The sequence below is a fragment of the Oncorhynchus gorbuscha genome, unplaced genomic scaffold (genome assembly GCF_021184085.1).
Source record: "Oncorhynchus gorbuscha isolate QuinsamMale2020 ecotype Even-year unplaced genomic scaffold, OgorEven_v1.0 Un_scaffold_904, whole genome shotgun sequence".
Classification (NCBI taxonomy): domain Eukaryota; kingdom Metazoa; phylum Chordata; class Actinopteri; order Salmoniformes; family Salmonidae; genus Oncorhynchus; species Oncorhynchus gorbuscha.
Window position 1 is genome coordinate 95,348 of NW_025745873.1, and position 21,931 is coordinate 117,278.

General features: G+C 47.9%; 1 protein-coding gene across 1 annotated transcript in view; it reads left to right on the forward strand.

Annotated features, from left to right (window-relative positions):
* The window catches only part of LOC124020765 (attractin-like), a 187,728-nt gene that overhangs the window by 39,631 nt on the left and 126,166 nt on the right, over positions 1-21,931 (forward strand). The window contains 5 exon segments of the mRNA XM_046336026.1: positions 3,579-3,781; positions 9,315-9,483; positions 15,153-15,243; positions 17,393-17,642; positions 20,507-20,690. Of these exon segments, the coding sequence (XP_046191982.1) occupies positions 3,579-3,781; positions 9,315-9,483; positions 15,153-15,243; positions 17,393-17,642; positions 20,507-20,690 (897 nt within the window).

Here is a 21,931-nt window from a genome sequence, read left to right on the forward strand (position 1 = left end):
TCTCTCTCACTGTAGTGTCTCAACGTGCCCCAGTGTCTCTCTCTCTGTAGTGTCTCAACGTGCCCCAGTGTCTCTCTGTAGTGTCTCAACGTGCCCCAGTGTCTCTCTCTCTGTAGTGTCTCAACGTGCCCCAGTGTCTCTCTCTCTCTCTCTCTCTCTCTCTCTCTCTCTCTCTCTCTCTCTCTCTCTCTCTCTCTCTCTCTCTCTCTCTGTAGTGTCTCAACGTGTCCCAGTGTCTCTCTCTCTGTAGTGTCTCAACGTGTCCCAGTGTCTCTCTCTGTAGTGTCTCAACGTGCCCCAGTGTTGTCAACGTCAGTGTCTCTCTCTCTGTAGTGTCTCAACATGTGCCCCAGTGTCAGTGTCTCTGTAGTGTCTCAACGTGCCCCAGTGTCTCTCTGTAGTGTCTCAACGTGCCCCAGTGTCTCTCTGTAGTGTCTCAACGTGCCCCAGTGTCTCTCTCTCTGTAGTGTCTCAACGTGCCCCAGTGTCTCTCTGTAGTGTCTCAACGTGCCCCAGTGTCTCTCTGTAGTGTCTCAACGTGCCCCAGTGTCTCTCTGTAGTGTCTCAACGTGCCCCAGTGTCTCTCTGTAGTGTCTCAACGTGCCCCAGTGTCTCTCTCTCTCTGTAGTGTCTCAACGTGCCCCAGTGTCTCTCTCTCTCTGTAGTGTCTCAACGTGCCCCAGTGTCTCTCTCTCTCTGTAGTGTCTCAACGTGCCCCAGTGTCTCTCTCTCTGTAGTGTCTCAACGTGCCCCAGTGTCTCTCTGTAGTGTCTCAACGTGCCCCAGTGTCTCTCTCTCTGTAGTGTCTCAACGTGCCCCAGTGTCTCTCTGTAGTGTCTCAACGTGCCCCAGTGTCTCTCTGTAGTGTCTCAACGTGCCCCAGTGTCTCTCTGTAGTGTCTCAACGTGTCCCAGTGTCTCTCTGTAGTGTCTCAACGTGTCCCAGTGTCTCTCTCTCTGTAGTGTCTCAACGTGCCCCAGTGTCTCTCTCTCTGTAGTGTCTCAACGTGCCCCAGTGTCTCTCTGTAGTGTCTCAACGTGCCCCAGTGTCTCTCTGTAGTGTCTCAACGTGCCCCAGTGTCTCTCTGTAGTGTCTCAACGTGTCCCAGTGTCTCTCTGTAGTGTCTCAACGTGTCCCAGTGTCTCTCTGTAGTGTCTCAACGAGCCCCAGTGTCTCTCTCTCTCTCTGTAGTGTCTCAACGTGCCCCAGTGTCTCTCTCTCTGTAGTGTCTCAACGTGCCCCAGTGTCTCTCTCTCTCACTGTAGTGTCTCAACGTGCCCCAGTGTCTCTCTGTAGTGTCTCAACGTGCCCCAGTGTCTCTCTGTAGTGTCTCAACGTGCCCCAGTGTCTCTCTGTAGTGTCTCAACGTGCCCCAGTGTCTCTCTGTAGTGTCTCAACGTGCCCCAGTGTCTCAACGAGCCCAAACACCAAACCTGTCGACTGCGGCAGCCAGAATAACATGAAATAGAAGCAGACTGTCTAATGCTCATGTGTGTCTGTCATTCTTCGTTCTACAATATTTGACGTTGTAGAGTTTTATGTTATGAACCCCTTGTCTCCTCATTAGCATACATCATTACACTTGATTGAACAATTAATCAGTATATTTAAATACCTTCTAATCTCATCAATTTCTTCCTGTCTTATGTCTCTCTCACCTCTCTCTTCCTCCCCTCCCCCTGTCACCTCTCTCTTCCTCCCCTCCCCCTGTCACCTCTCTCTTCCTCCCCTGTCTCTCTCTCTTCCTCCCCTGTCACCTCTCTCTTCCTTCCTCCCCTGTCACCTCTCTCTTCCTCCTCCCCTGTCTCTCTCTCTTCCTCCCCTGTCTCTCTCTCTTCCTCCCCTGTCACCTCTCTTCCTCCCCTCCCCTGTCACCTCTCTCTTCCTCCCTCCCCTGTCACCTCTCTCTTCCTCCCCTGTCTCTCTCTCTTCCTCCCCTGTCTCTCTCTCTTCCTCCCCTGTCACCTCTCTCTTCCTCCCCTGTCTCTCTCTCTTCCTCCCCTGTCTCTCTCTCTTCCTCCCCTGTCACCTCTCTCTTCCTCCCCTCCCCCTGTCACCTCTCTCTTCCTCCCCTCCCCTGTCACCTCTCTCTTCCTCCCCTCCCCCTGTCACCTCTCTCTTCCTCCCCTCCCCCTTTCACCTCTCTCTTCCTCCCCTCCCCCTTTCACCTCTCTCTTCCTCCCCTCCCCCTTTCACCTCTCTCTTCCTCCCCTCCCCTTTCACCTCTCTCTTCCTCCCCTCCCCTGTCACCTCTCTCTTCCTCCCCTGTCACCTCTCTCTTCCTCCCCTGTCTCTCTCTCTTCCTCCCCTGTCACCTCTCTCTTCCTCCCCTGTCACCTCTCTCTTCCTCCCCTGTCTCTCTCTCTTCCTCCCCTGTCTCTCTCTCTTCCTCCCCTGTCACCTCTCTCTTCCTCCCCTGTCACCTCTCTCTTCCTCCCCTGTCACCTCTCTCTTCCTCCCCTGTCACCTCTCTCTTCCTCCCCTGTCACCTCTCTCTTCCTCCCCTGTCTCTCTCTCTTCCTCCCCTGTCTCTCTCTCTTCCTCCCCTGTCACCTCTCTCTTCCTCCCCTGTCACCTCTCTCTTCCTCCCCTGTCACCTCTCTCTTCCTCCCCTGTCTCTCTCTCTTCCTCCCCTGTCTCTCTCTCTTCCTTCCTCCCCTGTCACCTCTCTCTTCCTCCCCTGTCACCTCTCTCTTCCTCCCCTGTCACCTCTCTCTTCCTCCCCTGTCACCTCTCTCTTCCTCCCCTGTCACCTCTCTCTTCCTCCCCTGTCACCTCTCTCTTCCTCCCCTGTCACCTCTCTCTTCCTCCCCTGTCACCTCTCTCTTCCTCCCCTGTCTCTCTCTCTTCCTCCCCTGTCACCTCTCTCTTCCTCCCCTGTCATCTCTCTCTTCCTCCCCTGTCACCTCTCTCTTCCTCCCCTGTCTCTCTCTCTTCCTCCCCTGTCACCTCTCTCTCTTCCTCCCCTGTCACCTCTCTCTTCCTCCCCTCCCCCTGTCACCTCTCTCTTCCTCCCCTCCCCCTGTCACCTCTCTCTTCCTCCCCTGTCACCTCTCTCTTCCTCCTCACCTCTCCTTCCTCCCCTGTCACCTCTCTCTTCCTCCCCTGTCACCTCTCTCTTCCTCCCCTGTCACCTCTCTCTTCCTCTTCCCCTGTCACCTCTCTCTTCCTCCCCTGTCACCTCTCTCTTCCTCCCCTGTCACCTCTCTCTTCCTCCCCTGTCACCTCTCTCTTCCTCCCCTGTCACCTCTCTCTTCCTCCCCTGTCACCTCTCTCTTCCTCCCTTTCACCTCTCTCTTCCTCCCCTGTCACCTCTCTCTTCCTCCCCTGTCACCTCTCTCTTCCTCCCCTGTCACCTCTCTCTTCCTCCCCTGTCACCTCTCTCTTCCTCCCCTGTCACCTCTCTCTTCCTCCCCTGTCACCTCTCTCTTCCTCCCCTGTCACCTCTCTCTTCCTCCCCTTTCACCTCTCTCTTCCTCCCCTTTCACCTCTCTCTTCCTCCCCTGTCACCTCTCTCTTCCTCCCCTTTCACCTCTCTCTTCCTCCCCTGTCACCTCTCTCTTCCTCCCGCCACTCAGTGTGAACACGTGTCCTAACAACTGTTCTGGCCGAGGGGAGTGTCGCGTTGGGAACTCAACAGGTGCTGTTTATTGTGACTGTGAATCCAACTGGAAGGGCGAGGCCTGTGATGTCCCTTACTGCCTGTCAGACTGTGGTTGGCCTGACAGGGGACACTGCCTTCAGGACACAAAGACATGTCGATGCCAGCCTGGGTGGCAAGGTGGGCACAGTCTCTTATCTAACTAAAAGGCCAGTATTCAGTAATCATTTTGGAGTATGTATGCTTATCGATCAGCATTCCGCCACTAATGTTATTGACCTCTGATTGTGTTCTATGTATAAGAGACTCATCACATTGTCTTTGACCTAATACGTACAGTTGAAGTAGGAAGTTTACATACACTTAGGTTGTAGTCATTAAAACTCCACAAATTTCTTGTTAACACACTATAGTTTTGTCAAGTCGGTTAGGACATCTAATTTGTGCATGACACAAGTCATTTTTCCAACAATTGTTTACAGACAGATTATTTCACTTATAATTCACTGTATCACAATTCCAGTGGGTCAGAAGTTTACATACACTAAGTTGAATGTGCCTTTAAACAGCTTGGAAAATTCCAGAAAATGATGTCATGGCTTTAGCAGCTTCTGATAGGCTAATTGACATCATGTGAGTCAATAGGAGGTGTACCTGTGGATGTATTTCAAGGCCTACCTTCAAACTTAGTGCCTCTTTGCTTGACATCATGGGAAAATCAAAAGAAATCAGCCATGACCTCAGGGTACCATGTTCATCTGTACAAACAATAGTACACAAGTATAAACACCATGGGACCACGCAGCCGTCATACCGCTCAGGAAGGAGAAGCGTTCTGTCTCCTAGAGATGAACGTACTTTGGTGCGAAAAGTGCAAATCAATCCCAGAACAACAGCAAAGGACCTTGTGAAGATGCTGGAGAAAACGGGTACAAAATGATCTATAACCACAGTAAAACGAGTCCTATATCGACATAACCTGAAAGGCCGCTCAGCAAGGAAGAAGCCACTACTCCAAAACCGCCATAAAAAAGCCAGACTACGGTTTACAACTGCACATGGGGACAAAGATGGTATTTTTTAGAGAAATGTCCTCTGGTCTGATGAAACAAAAATGGAACTGTTTGGCCATAATGACCATCGTTATGTTTGGAGAAAAAAGTGGGCGGCCTGGAAGCCGAAGAACACCATCCCAACTGTGAAGCACGGGGAGGCAGCATCATGTTGAGGGGGTGCTTTGCTGCAGGAGAGACTGGTGCACTTCACAAAACAGATGGCATCATGAGGCAGGAAAATTATGTTGACATATTGAAGCAACATCTCAAGACAGTCAGGAAGTTAAAGCTTGGTGGCAAATGGGTCTTCCAAATGGACAATGACCCCAAGCATACTTCCAAATGGGTCTTCCAAATGGACAATGACCCCAAGCATACTTCCAAATGGGTCTTCCAAATGAACAATGACCCCAAGCATACTTCCAAATGGGTCTTCCAAATGGACAATGACCCCAAGCGTACTTCCAAATGGGTCTTCCAAATGGACAATGACCCCAAGCGTACTTCCAAATGGGTCTTCCAAATGGACAATGACCCCAAGCATACTTCCAAATGGGTCTTCCAAATGGACAATGACCCCAAGCGTACTTCCAAATGGGTCTTCCAAATGGACAATGACCCCAAGCATACTTCCAAATGGGTCTTCCAGATGGACAATGACCCCAAGCATACTTCCAAAGTTGTGGCAAAATGGCTTAAGGACAACAAAGTCAAGGTATTGGAGTGGCCATCACAAAGCCCTGACCTCAATCCTATAGAAAATGTGTGGGCAGAACTGAAAAAGTTTGTGTGAGCAAGGAGGCCTACAAACCTGATTCAGTTACACCAGCTCTGTCAGGAGGAATGGGTCAAAATTCACCCAATTCTGCTGAAATACATTTATTTTTCAGTTATTTTACCAGGTAAGTTGACTGAGAACACATTCTCATTGACCTGGGGAATAGTTACAGGGGAGAGGAGGGGGATGAATGAGCCAATTGTAAACTGGGGATTATTAGGTGACCGTGTTGGTTTGAGGGCCAGATTGGGAATTTAGACAGGACACCGGGGTTAACACCCCTAGTCTTACGATAAGTGCCATGGGATCTTTAATGACCTCAGAGAGTCAGGACACCTGTATAACGTCCCATCTGAAAGACGGCACCCTACACAGGGCAGTGTCCTTACACAATCACTGCCCTGGGGAATTGGGATATTTTTTAGACCAGAGGAAAGAGTGCCTCCTACTGGCCATCCAACACCACTTCCAGCAGCATCTGGTCTCCCATCCAGGGACCGACCAGGACCAACCTTGTTTTTCTCTCTTTCTCTCACTCTGTTTTATAATTATTTCTCTCGCTCTGTTTCTCTCGCTCTGTTTCTCTCATACGGTCTCTCACTCTGTCTCACTCGGTTTTTCACTTTCTCTCACTCGGTTTTTCACTTTCTCTCACTCGGTTTTTCACTTTCTCTCACTCGGTTTTTCACTTTCTCTCACTCGGTTTTTCACTCTTTCTCTCACTCGGTTTCTCTCACTCCATTTCTCTCATACAGTCTCGCTCTGTTTCTCTCATACGGTCTCACTCCGTTTCTCTCATACGGTCTCCCTCTGTTTCTCTCATACGGTCTCGCTCTGTTTCTCTCATACGGTCTCGCTCTGTTTCTCTCATACGGTCTCCCTCTGTTTCTCTCATATGGTCTCACTCTGTTTCTCTTGGTGTCTCATTGTAACCCCTGTATATAGCCTCGTTATTGTTATTTTATTGTCTTACTTTCTATTTTATTTCTTCTTTCATTGATTTAGTAAATGTTTAACTCTTTCTTCACCTGCATTATTGGTTAAGGGCTTGTCAGTAAGAGGTGAGGTACCTGTTATATTCGGGACAGGTGACAAATAAGGTTTGATTTGATTTATAGGGAGTAGGGTGCAATTTTGGAACACTGACATGGTGTTGTCATGGAGACAGACTGTTTATTACACTGTCATGGTGCCTGGACAACAGAATACTGGAGAGATGTTATAATCAGCTGTAGGCTTATTGATGCCGTCAGGCTCCAAATGGACCCATTCTCTCGTTTAGAGGTGAAATGGGGTTCAACGGGACATTATATTCTAGCTGGCAGCCTGGTGGGGGAAGTCCCAGGATGTCATTTATTTCATTATGAAGGTTAAGACATGAGGTTTTAGATGGCGGGCGTGTCCTAATAGCCATACTTGCATCCTTAATATAGGCCGTTTGTGTATGCGGAAAATACTGTTTAATAGAATGCAACATTTACAAATAATCTAGTGTACTTTAAATGCCTGATGTCATACTCATTTAGGCTTTGACAACAGCTGGTCATTAGATATGGGGATGCACTGCTGAAATCAACGAATAGCAGGAAACAACCTCACTACGCATTCTCACAATACGCAAATAGACTTTAGAATTTGTAGATTTTGGTTTGAATGATATTCCACTCAGCTCTTCATTTAATTAGAGGCTTTCCCACAATGCATTGGAAGAGGTGGACTGCGAGTGACGGGCCCTAGTTCTCTTCAAGTAGTCAAACAATACAACTATTTAAATGGGAAGATGCCGAATAGTGATGCTTCTGCGGTGTTCAAATATAGGTTAAGTAGTTTTTTGTTCTCCTTAAAATGATCAAGACTATTTTACCATCTTCAGAGCTTTTAAATAAAACACTAAACCTTCTGTTAATTAGTGAATGTGTCGGCAGCGGGGCCTCGGGATGTAGCTGCGTTATGAATGTCATGTTCATCAGGCCTTTTGAGTTGAACATCTGGATTGGTTTAGTGTTTTGTACCTAATTAATGATGTAGTTTATGGATCAAGCAGTCATTCTGATCTCGTTCCCAATGATCAATGCTTTAGTGTATGGTGCATCCGACTGATCAGTTTTCTGTGCAATAGCATTTGATTTGAACATTATAATTGTTATCAAACCAGTTATTTTAAGTTTCCTATTTGATTTAATTTTATACAGCACTTTGGTTTCATTAATAATTTGGTTCCATTTCAACATATTTACAGTTGAAGTTGGAACTTTACATACATCTTAGCCAAATACATTTAAACTCAGTTTAAATTACCTGTTTTAGGTCAGTTAGGATCACCACTTTATTTTAAGAATGTGAAATGTCAGAATAATAGAAGAGATAATGATTTATTTCAGCTTTTATTTCATTCATCACATTCCCAGTGTGCTTGGGGTCATTGTCCATTTGGAAGACCCATTTGCGACCAAGCTTTAACTTCCTGACTGTCTTGAGATGCTGCTTCAATATATCCACGTAATTTCCCTTCCTTACGAAGCCATCTATTTTGTGAAGTGCACCAGTCCCTCCTGCAGCAAAGCACCCCCACAACATGATGCTGCCACCCCCATGCTTCACAGTTGGGATGGTGTTCTTCGGCTTCCAGGCCGCCCCCTTTTTCCTCCAAACATAACGATGGTCATTATGGCCAAACAGTTCCATTTTTGTTTCATCAGACCAGAGGACATTTAAAAAAGCACCATCTTTGTCCCCATGTGCAGTTGTAAACCGTAGTCTGGGTTTTTTATTGGGGTTTTGGAGCTGTGGCTTATTCCTTGCTGAGCGGACATTCAGGTTATGATGATATAGGACTCGTTTTACTGTGGATATAGATACTTCCTCCAGCATCTCCACAGGGTCCTTTGCTGCTGTTCTGGGATTGATTCTCTCCCATGGTGTTTATACTTGCATACTATTGTTTGAACAGATGAATGTGGTACCTTCAGGTGTTTGGAAATTGCTCCCAAGGATGAACCAGACTTGTGGAAGTCAACACTTTTTTCTGAAGTCTTGGCTGATTTCTATTGAATTTCCCATTATGTCAAGCAGAGAGGCACTGAGTTTGAAGTTAGGCCTTGAAATACATCCACAGCTACACCTCCAATTGACTCAAATGACGTTAATTAGCCTATCAGATGCTTCTAAAGCCATGACATAATTTTATGGAATTTTCCAAGCTGTTTAAAGGCACAGTCAACTTAGTGTATGTAAACTTCTGACCCACTGGAATTGTGATACAGTGAATTAGAAGTGAAATAATCTGTCTGTAAACAATTGTTGGAAAAATGACTTGTGTCATGCACAAAATAGATGTCCTAACTGACCTGCCAAAACTATAGTTTGTTAAGAAGAAATTTGTGGAGTGGTTGAAAAACCACTCCAACCTAATGACTCCAACCTAAGTGTATGTAAACTTCTGAATTCAACTGAATTATGAAATAAGAAAAGTGAAATCATCTGAAATAGCTCTGTAAACAATTATTGTTCATGACTTGTCATGAACAAAGTCCTAACCGACTTGCCAAAACTTTATAGTTTATACAAGAAATGTGTGGAGTGGTTGAAAAACTCGTTTTAATGACTACAACCTAAGTATATATAAACTTCCAACTTCAACTGTATGTTTATTTTTTAAATATAATGTATGGTGTTCCTAAGTGATAGTCTGCATATAAATGCTATAGTCGTAGCGACCAGGCTAGTCGTAGCGACCAGGCTAGTCGTAGCGACCAGGCTAGTCGTAGCGACCAGGCTAGTTGTAGCGACCAGGCTAGTCGTAGCGACCAGGCTAGTCGTAGCGACCAGGCTAGTCGTGGAGACCTAATACGTCACTCATTCATCTTCTCTTCCCCATCAGGTCCAGACTGTTCTCTGTCCGTCCCAGCCAACTCCTCGTTCTGGCAGCGGGAGGAGTACCCCGAGCCAGGTCTGGCCAGGGCTTCCCACAAGGCTGTAGTGGACCAGGGGATCATGTGGGTTGTCGGGGGTTACGTCTTCAACTCCTCAGACTACCAGATGATTACAGCGTAAGTACTCTATTTGTATTTATTATGGATCCCCATTAGTTCCTGCCAAGGCAGCAGCTACTCTTCCTGGGGTTTATTATGGATCCCCATTAGTTCCTATCCAAGGCAGCAGCTACTCTTCCTGGGGTTTATTATGGATCCCCATTAGTTCCTGCCAAGGCAGCAGCTACTCTTCCTGGGGTTTATTATGGATTCCCATTAGTTCCTATCCAAGGCAGCAGCTACTCTTCCTGGGGTTTATTATGGATCTCCATTAGTTCCTGCTAAGGCAGCAGCTACTCTTCCTAGGGTTTATTATGGATCCCCATTAGTTCCTGCCAAGGTAGCAGCTACTCTTCCTGGGGTTTATTATGGATCCCCATTAGTTCCTGCCAAGGCAGCACCTACTCTTCCTGGGGTTTATTATGGATCCCCATTAGTTCCTGCCAAGGCAGCAGCTACTCTTCCTGGGGTTTATTATGGATTCCCATTAGTTCCTATCCAAGGCAGCAGCTACTCTTCCTGGGGTTTATTATGGATCTCCATTAGTTCCTGCTAAGGCAGCAGCTACTCTTCCTAGGGTTTATTATGGATCCCCATTAGTTCCTGCCAAGGCAGCTACTCTTCCTGGGGTTTATTATGGATCCCCATTAGTTCCTGCCAAGGCAGCACCTACTCTTCCTGGGGTTTATTATGGATCCCCATTAGTTCCTGCCAAGGCAGCAGCTACTCTTCCTGGGGTTTATTATGGATTCCCATTAGTTCCTGCCAAGGCAGCAGCTACTCTTACTGGGGTTTATTATGGATCCCCATTAGTTCCTGCCAAGGCAGCAGCTACTCTTACTGGGGTTTATTATGGATCCCCATTAGTTCCTGCCAAGGCAGCAGCTACTCTTCCTGGGGTTTATTATGGATCCCCATTAGTTCCTGCCAAGGCAGCAGCTACTCTTACTGGGGTACAGCAACATTAAGGCAGTTATACAATTGTAAAAACATTACAATACATTAATAAATTACAGACTTCACAACGCATTAAGTGTGTGTCCTCAGGTCCCCACTCTACTACCACATATCTATGACACAAAATCCGTGTGTATGCATGTGCCATAGTCTATTCTGGACTTGGGGACTGTGAAGAGACCTCTGGTGGCCTGTCTTGTGGGGTATGCATGGGTGTCTGAGCTGTGTGCTCAACAAACAGCTCGGTGCATTCAACATGTCAATACCTCTCACAAATACAAGTAGTGTTGAAGTCAATTTGTCCTCCACTTTGAGCCAGGAGAGATTGACATATTAATGTTAGCTCTCTGTGTCCATCCAAGGGCCAGCCGTGCAGCCCTGTTATGAGCCAATTGCAATTTTCCTAAGTACCGTTTTGCGGCACCTGACCAGATGCGACAACTAGAGTCCCTGCCTTGTTGATAGTTCGAAGGCAGAGCAGCGCTTTATTATGGACAGACTTTTCCCCATCTTAGCTACTGTTGTATCAATATGTTTTGACCATGACAGTTTACAATCCAGGGTTACACCATGCAGTTCAGTCACCTCAACTTGTACAATTTCAACATTATTCATTACACAATTTGGTTAAGGTTTAGGGTTTAGTGAATGATTTGTCCCAAATACAATGCTTTTAGTTTTTGAAATGTTTAATTAATAAGATTGAAAAGAGTAAGGGGACTAGACAGCTGCCCTGGGGAATTCCTGATTCTGTTTGAGAGGCTTCCATTAAAGAACACCCTCTTGTGTTCTGTTAGACAGGTAACTCTTCATCCACAGTACAGCAGGGGGTGTAAAGGCATAACACCCTCTTGTGTTCTGTTAGACAGGTAACTCTCAATCCACAGTACAGCAGGGGGTGTAAAGCCATAACACCCTCTGTGTTCTGTTAGACAGGTAACTCTCAATCCACAGTACAGCAGGGGGTGTAAAGCCACAACACCCTCTGTGTTCTGTTAGACAGGTAACTCTCAATCCACAGTACAGCAGGGGGTGTAAAGCCATAACACCCTCTGTGTTCTGTTAGACAGGTAACTCTCAATCCACAGTACAGCAGGGGGTGTAAAGCCATAACACCCTCTGTGTTCTGTTAGACAGGTAACTCTCAATCCACAGTACAGCAGGGGGTGTAAAGCCATAACACCCTCTGTGTTCTGTTAGACAGGTAACTCTCAATCCACAGTACAGCAGGGGGTGTAAAGTCATAACTCATATGTTTTTCCAGTAACAGAGTGTGATTGATAATGTCAAAAGCCGCACTGAAGTCTAACAAAACAATCGCAACAATCATTGTATCATCAATTTCTCCCAGCCAGTCATCTGTGTAAGTGCTGTGCTTGTTGAATGTCCTTCCCTATCAGCGTGCTGAAAGTCTGTTGTCAATTTGTTTACTGTGAAATAGCATTGTATCTGGTCTATCTGTAAATAGCATTGTATCTGGTCAAAGACAGTTTTTTCCAGAAGTCTACTAAGGGTTGGTAACATGCTGATTGGTCGGCTATTTGAGCCAGTAAAGGGAGCTTTACTATTCTTAGGTAGAGGAATGACTTTAGCTTTCCTCCAGGCCTGAGGGAACACACTCTCTAGTTGGCTTAAATTGAAGATGTGGCAAATATGAGTGGCAATATCGTCCGGTATCATCCTCAGTCATTTTCCATCCAAGTTGTCAGACCCCGGTGGCTTGTCATTGTTGATAGACCGCAACAACAAAAATAACCTCTTCCACACTGACTTTACGGTGTTCAAAAGTACAATTCTTATCTTTTCATAATTTGGTCCAATATACTTGGAGGTGTCAGCGTTTGTTGCTGCTTGGATCTGTCAGAGTTTGTTGCTGCTTGGATGTGTCAGAGTTTGTTGCTGCTTGGATGTGTCAGCGTTTGTTGCTGCTTGGATGTGTCAGCGTTTGTTGCTGCTTGGAGGTGTCAGCGTTTGTTGCTGCTTGGATCTGTCAGAGTTTGTTGCTGGCGTGGCTGCTTGGAGGTGTCAGCGTTTGTTGCTGGCGTGGCTGCTTGGAGGTGTCAGCGTTTGTTGCTGGCGTGGCTGCTTGGATGTGTCAGCGTTTGTTGCTGCTTGGATGTGTCAGCGTTTGTTTTGCTGCTTGGATGTGTCAGCGTTTGTTGCTGCTTGGAGGTGTCAGCTTTTGTTGCTGCTTGGAGGTGTCAGCGTTTGTTGCTGGCATGGCTGCTTGGAGGTGTCAGCGTTTGTTGCTGCTTGGACGTGTCAGTGTTTGTTGCTGGCGTGGCTGCTTGGAGGTGTCAGCGTTTGTTGCTGGCGTGGCTGCTTGGAGGTGTCAGCGTTTGTTGCTGGCGTGGCTGCTTGGATGTGTCAGCGTTTGTTGCTGCTTGGATGTGTCAGCGTTTGTTGCTGCTTGGAGGTGTCAGCTTTTGTTGCTGCTTGGAGGTGTCAGCGTTTGTTGCTGGCATGGCTGCTTGGAGGTGTCAGCGTTTGTTGCTGCTTGGAGGTGTCAGTGTTTGTTGCTGGCGTGGCTGCTTGGAGGTGTCAGCGTTTGTTGCTGGCGTGGCTGCTTGGAGGTGTCAGCGTTTGTTGCTGCTTGGAGGTGTCAGCGTTTGTTGCTGGCGTGGCTGCTTGGAGGTGTCAGCGTTTGTTGCTGCTTGGAGGTGTCAGCGTTTGTTGCTGCTTGGAGGTGTCAGCGTTTGTTGCTGCTTGGAGGTGTCAGCGTTTGTTGCTGCTTGGAGGTGTCAGCGTTTGTTGCTGCTTGGAGGTGTCAGCGTTTGTTGCTGCTTGGAGGTGTCAGCGTTTGTTGCTGGCGTGGCTGCTTGGAGGTGTCAGCGTTTGTTGCTGCTTGGAGGTGTCAGCGTTTGTTGCTGGCGTGGCTGCTTGGAGGTGTCAGCGTTTGTTGCTGCTTGGAGGTGTCAGCGTTTGTTGCTGCTTGGAGGTGTCAGCGTTTGTTGCTGCTTGGAGGTGTCAGCGTTTGTTGCTGCTTGGAGGTGTCAGCGTTTGTTGCTGCTTGGAGGTGTCAGCGTTTGTTGCTGCTTGGAGGTGTCAGCGTTTGTTGCTGCTTGGAGGTGTCAGCGTTTGTTGCTGCTTGGAGGTGTCAGCGTTTGTTGCTGCTTGGAGGTGTCAGCGTTTGTTGCTGCTTGGAGGTGTCAGCGTTTGTTGCTGCTTGGAGGTGTCAGCGTTTGTTGCTGCTTGGAGGTTTCAGCGTTTGTTGCTGCTTGGAGGTGTCAGCGTTTGTTGCTGCTTGGAGGTGTCAGCGGTTGTTGCTGCTTGGAGGTGTCAGCGGTTGTTGCTGCTTGGAGGTGTCAGCGGTTGTTGCTGCTTGGAGGTGTCAGCGGTTGTTGCTGCTTGGAGGTGTCAGCGGTTGTTGCTGCTTGGAGGTGTCAGCGGTTGTTGCTGCTTGGAGGTGTCAGCGTTTGTTGCTGCTTGGAGGTGTCAGCGTTTGTTGCTGGCGTGGCTGCTTGGAGGTGTCAGCGTTTGTTGCTGCTTGGAGGTGTCAGCGTTTGTTGCTGCTTGGAGGTGTCAGCGTTTGTTGCTGGCATGGCTGGCCCAATAAGAATGAAAGTAGTTGTCAATATCAGTGGGTTTTGTGAAGAATGAGCCATCTACCAAAAATAAAACAAAAGGCCTCGAGTGGCGCAGTGCCACTAGAGATTCTGGGTTCGAGTCCAGTCTCTGTCGCAGCCGGCCGTGACCAGGAGACACATGGGGCGGCTTGGCCCAGCGTCGTCTGGGTTAGGGGAGGGTTTGGCCCAGCGTCGTCTGGGTTAGGGGAGGGTTTGGCCCAGCGTCGTCTGGGTTAGGGGAGGGTTTGGCCCAGCGTCGTCTGGGTTAGGGGAGGGTTTGGCCCAGCGTCGTCTGGGTTAGGGGACGGTTTGGCCCAGCGTCGTCTGGTTTAGGGGAGGGTTTGGCCCAGCGTCGTCTGGGTTAGGGGAGGGTTTGGCCCAGCGTCATCTGGGTTAGGGGAGGGTTTGGCCGGCAGGGGTGTCCCTGTCCCATCGCGCACTAGCCACTCTTGTGCAGTTCACTCTGACATGGTTGCCAGGTGCACAGTGTTTCCTCTGAAACATTGGTGCGGCTGGCTTCCTGATTAAGTGGGCATTGTATCAAGAAGCAGCGCGGCTTGGCTGGGTCGTGTTTCTGAGGACCAGCGGCTCTCGACCTTCACCTCTCCCGAGTCCGTACGGGAGTTGCAGCGATGAGACAAGACTGTAACTACCAATACGATATCATTAAAAAGGGGTCAAAAGTAAATCATTCTGGACATCATGATATCTCATATTAGCTGTGTGTATTACATTTCAGCTCTGTACCAGGACAGTTGTTCCTATCCGGCTTGATGGACCATGGAAAACAATGTCCCCTTATTAGTGGCCTCTGAAAGAGGTGCTGGTTTTTCATCCTGTACTCAACGGCTAGGTTTCCCAGACACACATTAAGCCTAGTCCTGGACAAGGGAGTGGACTCAATGGAGAACCTTCTGTGACCAAACCCTTACCTGGTCCTGGCCTACCTGGTCCTGGCCTACCTGGGTCTGGCCTACCTGGGTCTGGCCTACCTGGGTCTGGCCTACCTGGGTCTGGCCTACCTGGGTCTGGCCTACCTGGGTCTGGCCTACCTGGGTCTGGCCTACCTGGGTCTGGCCTACCTGGGTCTGGCCTACCTGGGTCTGGCCTACCTGGTCTTGCCGTTGATGCTCAGTGGTCCTGATCTTCTCTCTCTCCTCTCAGGTATAACCTCAGCTCCCATCGCTGGCTGTCTCTCAACCGCTCTGTCAACTCCGTCATGGGACGATACGGACACTCTCTGGCACTACATGAGGTATGTGTTCTAGAGGCATGTTAGCTAGTCATGATGTAGAAACATTGAAGTAATAACAATAGTATTTCCCTGTTATACCCTGGTTGTTCAGAATGTGGGTCTTGGGTTTGAGTTCACTGTCTGCATCCGTGATACTGAAGAAATGTTCTTTATCTCAAGCATTTATTCATTCTCAATACATCTCTCCAAACCCTCTGACCATTATCAACAGTGAGCATTTAAGGTTAAACCATGAGCTGTCATGTCTTGTCCTCCTCTCTAACGTCCTGTTCCCCCTCCTCTAACGTCCTGTTCCTCCTCTCTAACGTCCTGTTCCTCCTCTCTAACGTCCTGTTCCTCCTCTCTAACGTCCTGTTCCTCCTCTCTAACGTCCTGTTCCTCCTCTCTAACGACCTGTTCCTCCTCTCTAACGTCCTGTTCCTCCTCTAACGTCCTGTTCCTCCTCTCTAATGTCCTGTTCCTGTTCCTCCTCTCTAACGTCCTGTTCCTCCTCTCTAACGTCCTGTTCCTCCTCCTCTAACGTCCTGTTCCTCCTCCTCTAACGTCCTGTTCCTCCTCCTCTAACGTCCTGTTCCTCCTCCTCTAACGTCCTGTTCCTCCTCTCTAACGTCCTGGTCCTCCTCTCTAATGTCCTGTTCCTCCTCTCTAATGTCCTGTTCCTCCTCCTCTCTAACGTCCTGTTCCTCCTCCTCTCTAACGTCCTGTTCCTCCTCCTCTCTAACGTCCTGTTCCTCCTCCTCTCTAACGTCCTGTTCCTCCTCTCTAACGTCCTGTTCCTCCTCTCTAACGTCCTGTTCCTCCTCCTCTCTAACGTCCTGTTCCTCCTCTCTAACGTCCTGGTCCTCCTCTCTAACGTCCTGTTCCTCCTCTCTAACGTCCATTTCCTCCTCTCTAACGTCCTGTTCCTCCTCCTCTCTAACGTCCTGTTCCTCCTCCTCTCTAACGTCCTGTTCCTCCTCTCTAACGTCCTGTTCCTCCTCTCTAACGTCCTGTTCCTCCTCTCTAACGTCCTGTTCCTCCTCCTCTCTAACGTCCTGTTCCTCCTCCTCTCTAACGTCCTGTTCCTCCTCTCTAACGTCCTGTTCCTCCTCTCTAACGTCCTGTTCCTCCTCTCTAACGTCCTGGTCCTCCTCTCTAATGTCCTGTTCCTCCTCTCTAATGTCCTGTTCCTCCTCCTCTCTAACGTCCTGTTCCTCCTCCTCTCTAACGTCCTGTTCCTCCTCCTCTCTAACGTCCTGTTCCTCCTCCTCTCTAACGTCCTGTTCCTCCTCTCTAACGTCCTGTTCCTCCTCTCTAACGTCCTGTTCCTCCTCCTCTCTAACGTCCTGTTCCTCCTCTCTAACGTCCTGGTCCTCCTCTCTAACGTCCTGTTCCTCCTCTCTAACGTCCATTTCCTCCTCTCTAACGTCCTGTTCCTCCTCCTCTCTAACGTCCTGTTCCTCCTCCTCTCTAACGTCCTGTTCCTCCTCTCTAACGTCCTGTTCCTCCTCTCTAACGTCCTGTTCCTCCTCTCTAACGTCCTGTTCCTCCTCTCTAACGTCCTGTTCCTCCTCCTCTCTAACGTCCTGTTCCTCCTCCTCTCTAACGTCCTGTTCCTCCTCCTCTCTAACGTCCTGTTCCTCCTCTCTAACGTCCTGTTCCTCCTCTCTAACGTCCTGTTCCTCCTCTCTAACGTCCTGTTCCTCCTCTCTAACGTCCTGTTCCTCCTCTCTAACGTCCTGTTCCTCCTCTCTAACGTCCTGTTCTAACGTCCTGTTCCTCCTCCTCTCTAACGTCCTGTTCCTCCTCCTCTCTAACGTCCTGTTCCTCCTCCTCTCTAACGTCCTGTTCCTCCTCCTCTCTAACGTCCTGTTCCTCCTCCTCTCTAACGTCCTGTTCCTCCTCCTCTCTAACGTCCTGTTCCTCCTCTCTAACGTCCTGTTCCTCCTCTCTAACGTCCTGTTCCTCCTCTTCTAACGTCCTGTTCCTCCTCCTCTCTAACGTCCTGTTCCTCCTCCTCTCTAACGTCCTGTTCCTCCTCCTCTCTAACGTCCTGTTCCTCCTCCTCTCTAACGTCCTGTTCCTCCTCCTCTCTAACGTCCTGTTCCTCCTCCTCTCTAACGTCCTGTTCCTCCTCCTCTCTAACGTCCTGTTCCTCCTCTAAACCCAGGGAAAGATCTACATGTACGGAGGAAAGATAGACTCTACTGGCAACGTGACCAGCCAGCTGTGGGTGTTCCACATCCAGAACCAGACCTGGGTGTCCCTCTCCGCTGGAGCCCAGGAACAGTGGGCCGTGGTGGGACACTCTGCTCATGTAGTGCCCCCCCTGCTGGAGGGAGGTAGTGCGGTCATGCTGGTCCTCTTTGGACACTGCCCTCTATATGGATACATCAGCCAGGTGCAGCAGTATGACATCGGTGAGTGGTGATGATGATGATGGTGATGATGATGATGGTGATGATGATGATGATGTATTCACACCCTTTGACTTATTCTACATTTTGTTCTTCTAGCCTGAATTTAAAATGGATTTATTGAGATGTTTTCTGTCACTGGCCTACACACAATTACCCCATAATGCCAATGTGCAATTATGTTTTTACAAATGTTTACAAATGAATTAAAAATGAAAAGCTGAAATGTCTTGAGTCAGAAGTATTCAACCCCTTTTGTTATGGCAAGCCTAAATAAGTTCAGGAGTGAAACTTTGCTTAACAAATCACATAAGTTACATGGACTCACTGTGTGCAGTAATAGTGTTTAACATGATGTTTTAAGGTCTACCTCATCTCTGTACCTCAATTATCTGTAAGGTCCCTCAGTCGAGCAGTGAATTTCAAACGCAGATTCAACCACACTATGGGCACTATGGTGTTAAACTCTGACCAGGGAGGTTTTCCAATGCCTTATTGGTAGATGGGTAAAAAAAAGCAGACATTGAATATCTTTATGAGTGTGGTGAAGTTATAACTACACTTTGGATGGTGTATCAATTCACCTGGTCTACACTGTCAGCCAGAGAAATATGCTGAGAAGGATTATCACCACATAAAGCACGGTACTGGGAGTCAAACAGACAGGCCTGGATGAGATCTTTAAGGTCAGGGCCCTCCCCAAGCCACCCCCTGGACCCAGACTAAACTACTCCTCTCTGGGTACAGGTATAGGGCACCCCTCAGCAGTAAAAACAGAATTAGACAATCATTTGTGCCAGGTGTGATATCCGTCCTGAACAGCTGGTTAATGTTCCTATCCCTCCCTAAAGCCAGATCCCTGACCGTTCTGTTATGTAGTATCATTACATGTGTTTGATCCCCTAAAGCCAGAACCCTGACCATTCTGTTATGTAGTATCATTACATGTGTTTGATCCCCTAAAGACAGATCCCTGACCGTTCTGTTCTGTAGAATCATTACATGTTACTCTAAAGACAGATCCCTGACCGTTCTGTTCTGTAGTATCATTACATGTTACTCTAAAGACAGATCCCTGACCGTTCTGTTCTGTAGTATCATTACATGTTACTCTAAAGACAGATCCCTGACCGTTCTGTTATGTAGTATCATTACATGTGTTTGATCCCCTAAAGACAGATCCCTGACCGTTCTGTTCTGTAGTATCATTACATGTTACTCTAAAGACAGATCCCTGACCGTTCTGTTCTGTAGTATCATTACATGTTACTCTAAAGACAGATCCCTGACCGTTCTGTTCTGTAGTATCATTACATGTTACTTTAAAGCCAGAACCCTGACCGTTCTGTTATGTAGTATCATTACATGTTACTCTAAAGACAGATCCCTGACCGTTCTGTTCTGTAGTATCATTACATGTTACTCTAAAGACAGATCCCTGACCGTTCTGTTCTGTAGTATCATTACATGTTACTCTAAAGCCAGAACCCTGACCGTTCTGTTATTGTTTCAGCTAACAACGTGGATTACAGTTATGTTATGTTATGCTACACAGTGCATTCGGAGCCGTTTTTAGACATTTTGGCAAATTTATTAAAAATATAAAACAGAAATACCTTATTTACATACATTTTCAGACCTTTTGCTGTGAAACTCAAAATTGAGTTCAGGTGCATCCTGTTTCCATTGATGATCTGGAAAGGCACACACCTGTCTATATAAGGTCCCACAGTTGACAGTGCATGTCAGAGCAAAAACCAAGCCATGAGGTCGAAGGAATTGTCCATAGAGCTCCGGGACGAAAGGATTTTGTCAAGGTACAGATCTGGGGAAGGGTACCAAAACATTTCTGAAGCATTGAAGGTCCCCAAGAACACAGTGGCCACTCCTCATTACAAGGCAGATGACAGCCCCCTTGGAATTGTCCAAAATCACCTTAATCTCAGACCATGAGAAACTAGATTCTCTGGTCTGATGAAACCAAGATTGAACTCTTTGTCCTGAATGCCAAGCATCACGTCTGGAGGAAACCTGGCACCATCTCTACGGTGAAGCATGGTGTGGTCCTTCTGTAGCTCAGTTGGTAGAGCATGGTGCTTGTAACGCCAGGGTAGTGGGTTCGATCCCCGGGACCACCCATACGTAGAATGTATGCACACATGACTGTAAGTCGCTTTGGATAAAAGCGTCTGCTAAATGGCATATATTATTATTATTATTATTATTATCATGCTGTGGGGATGTTTTTCAGCGGCAGGGACTGGGAGACTAGTCAGGATCAAGGGAAAGATGAACGGAGCAAAGTACAGAGAGATCCTTAGAGCGCTCAGGACCTCAGACTGGAGTGAAGGTTCACCTTCCAACAGGGCAACGACCCTAAGCACACAGCCAAGACAACGGAGAAGTGGCTTCTGGACAATTCTCTGAATGTCCTTGAGTGGCCCAGCCAGAGCTTGGACTTGAACCTGATCGAACATCTCTGGAGAAACCTGAAAATAGCTGTGCAGCAACGCTCCCCATCCAACCTGACAGAGCTTGAGAGGATCTGCAGATAAGAATGGGAGAAACTCCCCAAACACAGGTGTGCCAAGCTTGTATCTTCATACCCAAGAAGACTCGAGGCTGTAATCGCTGCCAAAGATGCTTCAACAAAGTAGTGAGAAAAGGGTCTGAATACTTATGTGAATGTGATATTTTTGATAACTTTACAAAAATTTCTGAAAACCTGTTTTAGCTTTGTCATTACGGGGTATTGTGTGTAGATTGAGAAAGAATAAGGCTGTAACGTAACAAATTGGATAAGGGTCTGAATACTTTCCCGAATGCAATATATGTAGACCTTACGTTGTGTTCTGTGACTGCTCCAGCCAGGAACACGTGGCGTGCCGTGGTTACCGATGGAGCCCTGGTGCAGGGAGGGTACGGCCACAGCAGTGTGTTTGACCCCTCCTCCCGGGCCATCTACATCCACGGAGGGTACAAGGCCTTCAGCGCTAACAAGTACGGCCTGTCTGGAGACCTGTACAAATACGACGTGGACCGCAGCAGATGGTGAGTAACGCCTGCCTGAACCGAAGCACTGCCACAGCGTTTAATATTTGACCCTGAACACTACAGCAGAAGCCAACTCATTATTCACTACTCTTTCATCCGGGTGAGGCTACAATACAGTGAGTTTCGCAGGGAAGCTGTGAAGCCAGCTGTAGCCTATTGCCTGATTGTGTTCATGAGTCTGTTTATTAAATGTGTATGTTTAGTGCTTTTTATTAAATTATGTATGGCTACACATTGTTATGGCCTCTATAAATGTTGTCCATATGGGCAGACTATTGTAGCCTCTATAAATGTTGTCCATATGGGCAGACTATTGTAGCCTCTATAAATGTTGTCCATATGGGCAGACTATTGTAGCCTCTATAAATGTTGTCCATATGGGCAGACTATTGTAGTCTCTCTAAATGTTGTCCATATGGGCAGACTATTGTAGCCTCTAAATGTTGTTCATATGGGCAGACTATTGTAGCCTCTATAAATGTTGTCCATATGGGCAGACTATTGTAGCCTCTATAAATGTTGTCCATATGGGCAGACTATTGTAGCCTCTATAAATGTTGTCCATATGGGCAGACTATTGTAGCCTCTATAAATGTTGTCCATATGGGCAGACTATTGTAGCCTCTATAAATGTTGTCCATATGGGCAGACTATTGTAGCCTCTATAAATGTTGTTCATATGGGCAGACTATTGTAGCCTCTATAAATGTTGTCCATATGGGCAGACTATTGTAGCATATAAATGTGGTTATATAAAGTGTGGCACCTAGAAAGTGCCTCAGCTACAGCATTTATCTGTCTGAAAAGTGGACACTATGGCTTTTTAAATGCCGCCACAAAACCTGTGGTGATAGTTTCAGAGCATTGAATGCGCGTTCAACTTGTGGGTAAAGGAATGCCGCTTCTGAAGCGGGGCTGAAGTCCATTACTAGGTAACCAGAACTGTCAATCAGATTGTTTAGAGCTGCCTGCCTGCCTGCTGCCTGCCTGGCTGCCTGCCTGGCTGCCTGCCTGCTGCCTGCATGGCTGCCTGCCTGCTGCCTGCCTGGCTGCCTGCCTGCTGCCTGCATGGCTGCCTGCCTGCTGCCTGCATGGCTGCCTGCCTGCTGCCTGCCTGCCTGCCTGCCTGCCTGGCTGCTGCCTGCCTGGCTGCCTGCCTGCCTGGCTGCTGCCTGCCTGCATGCTGCCTGCCTGCCTGCCTGCCTGCCTGCCTGCATGCTGCCTGCCTGCCTGCCTGC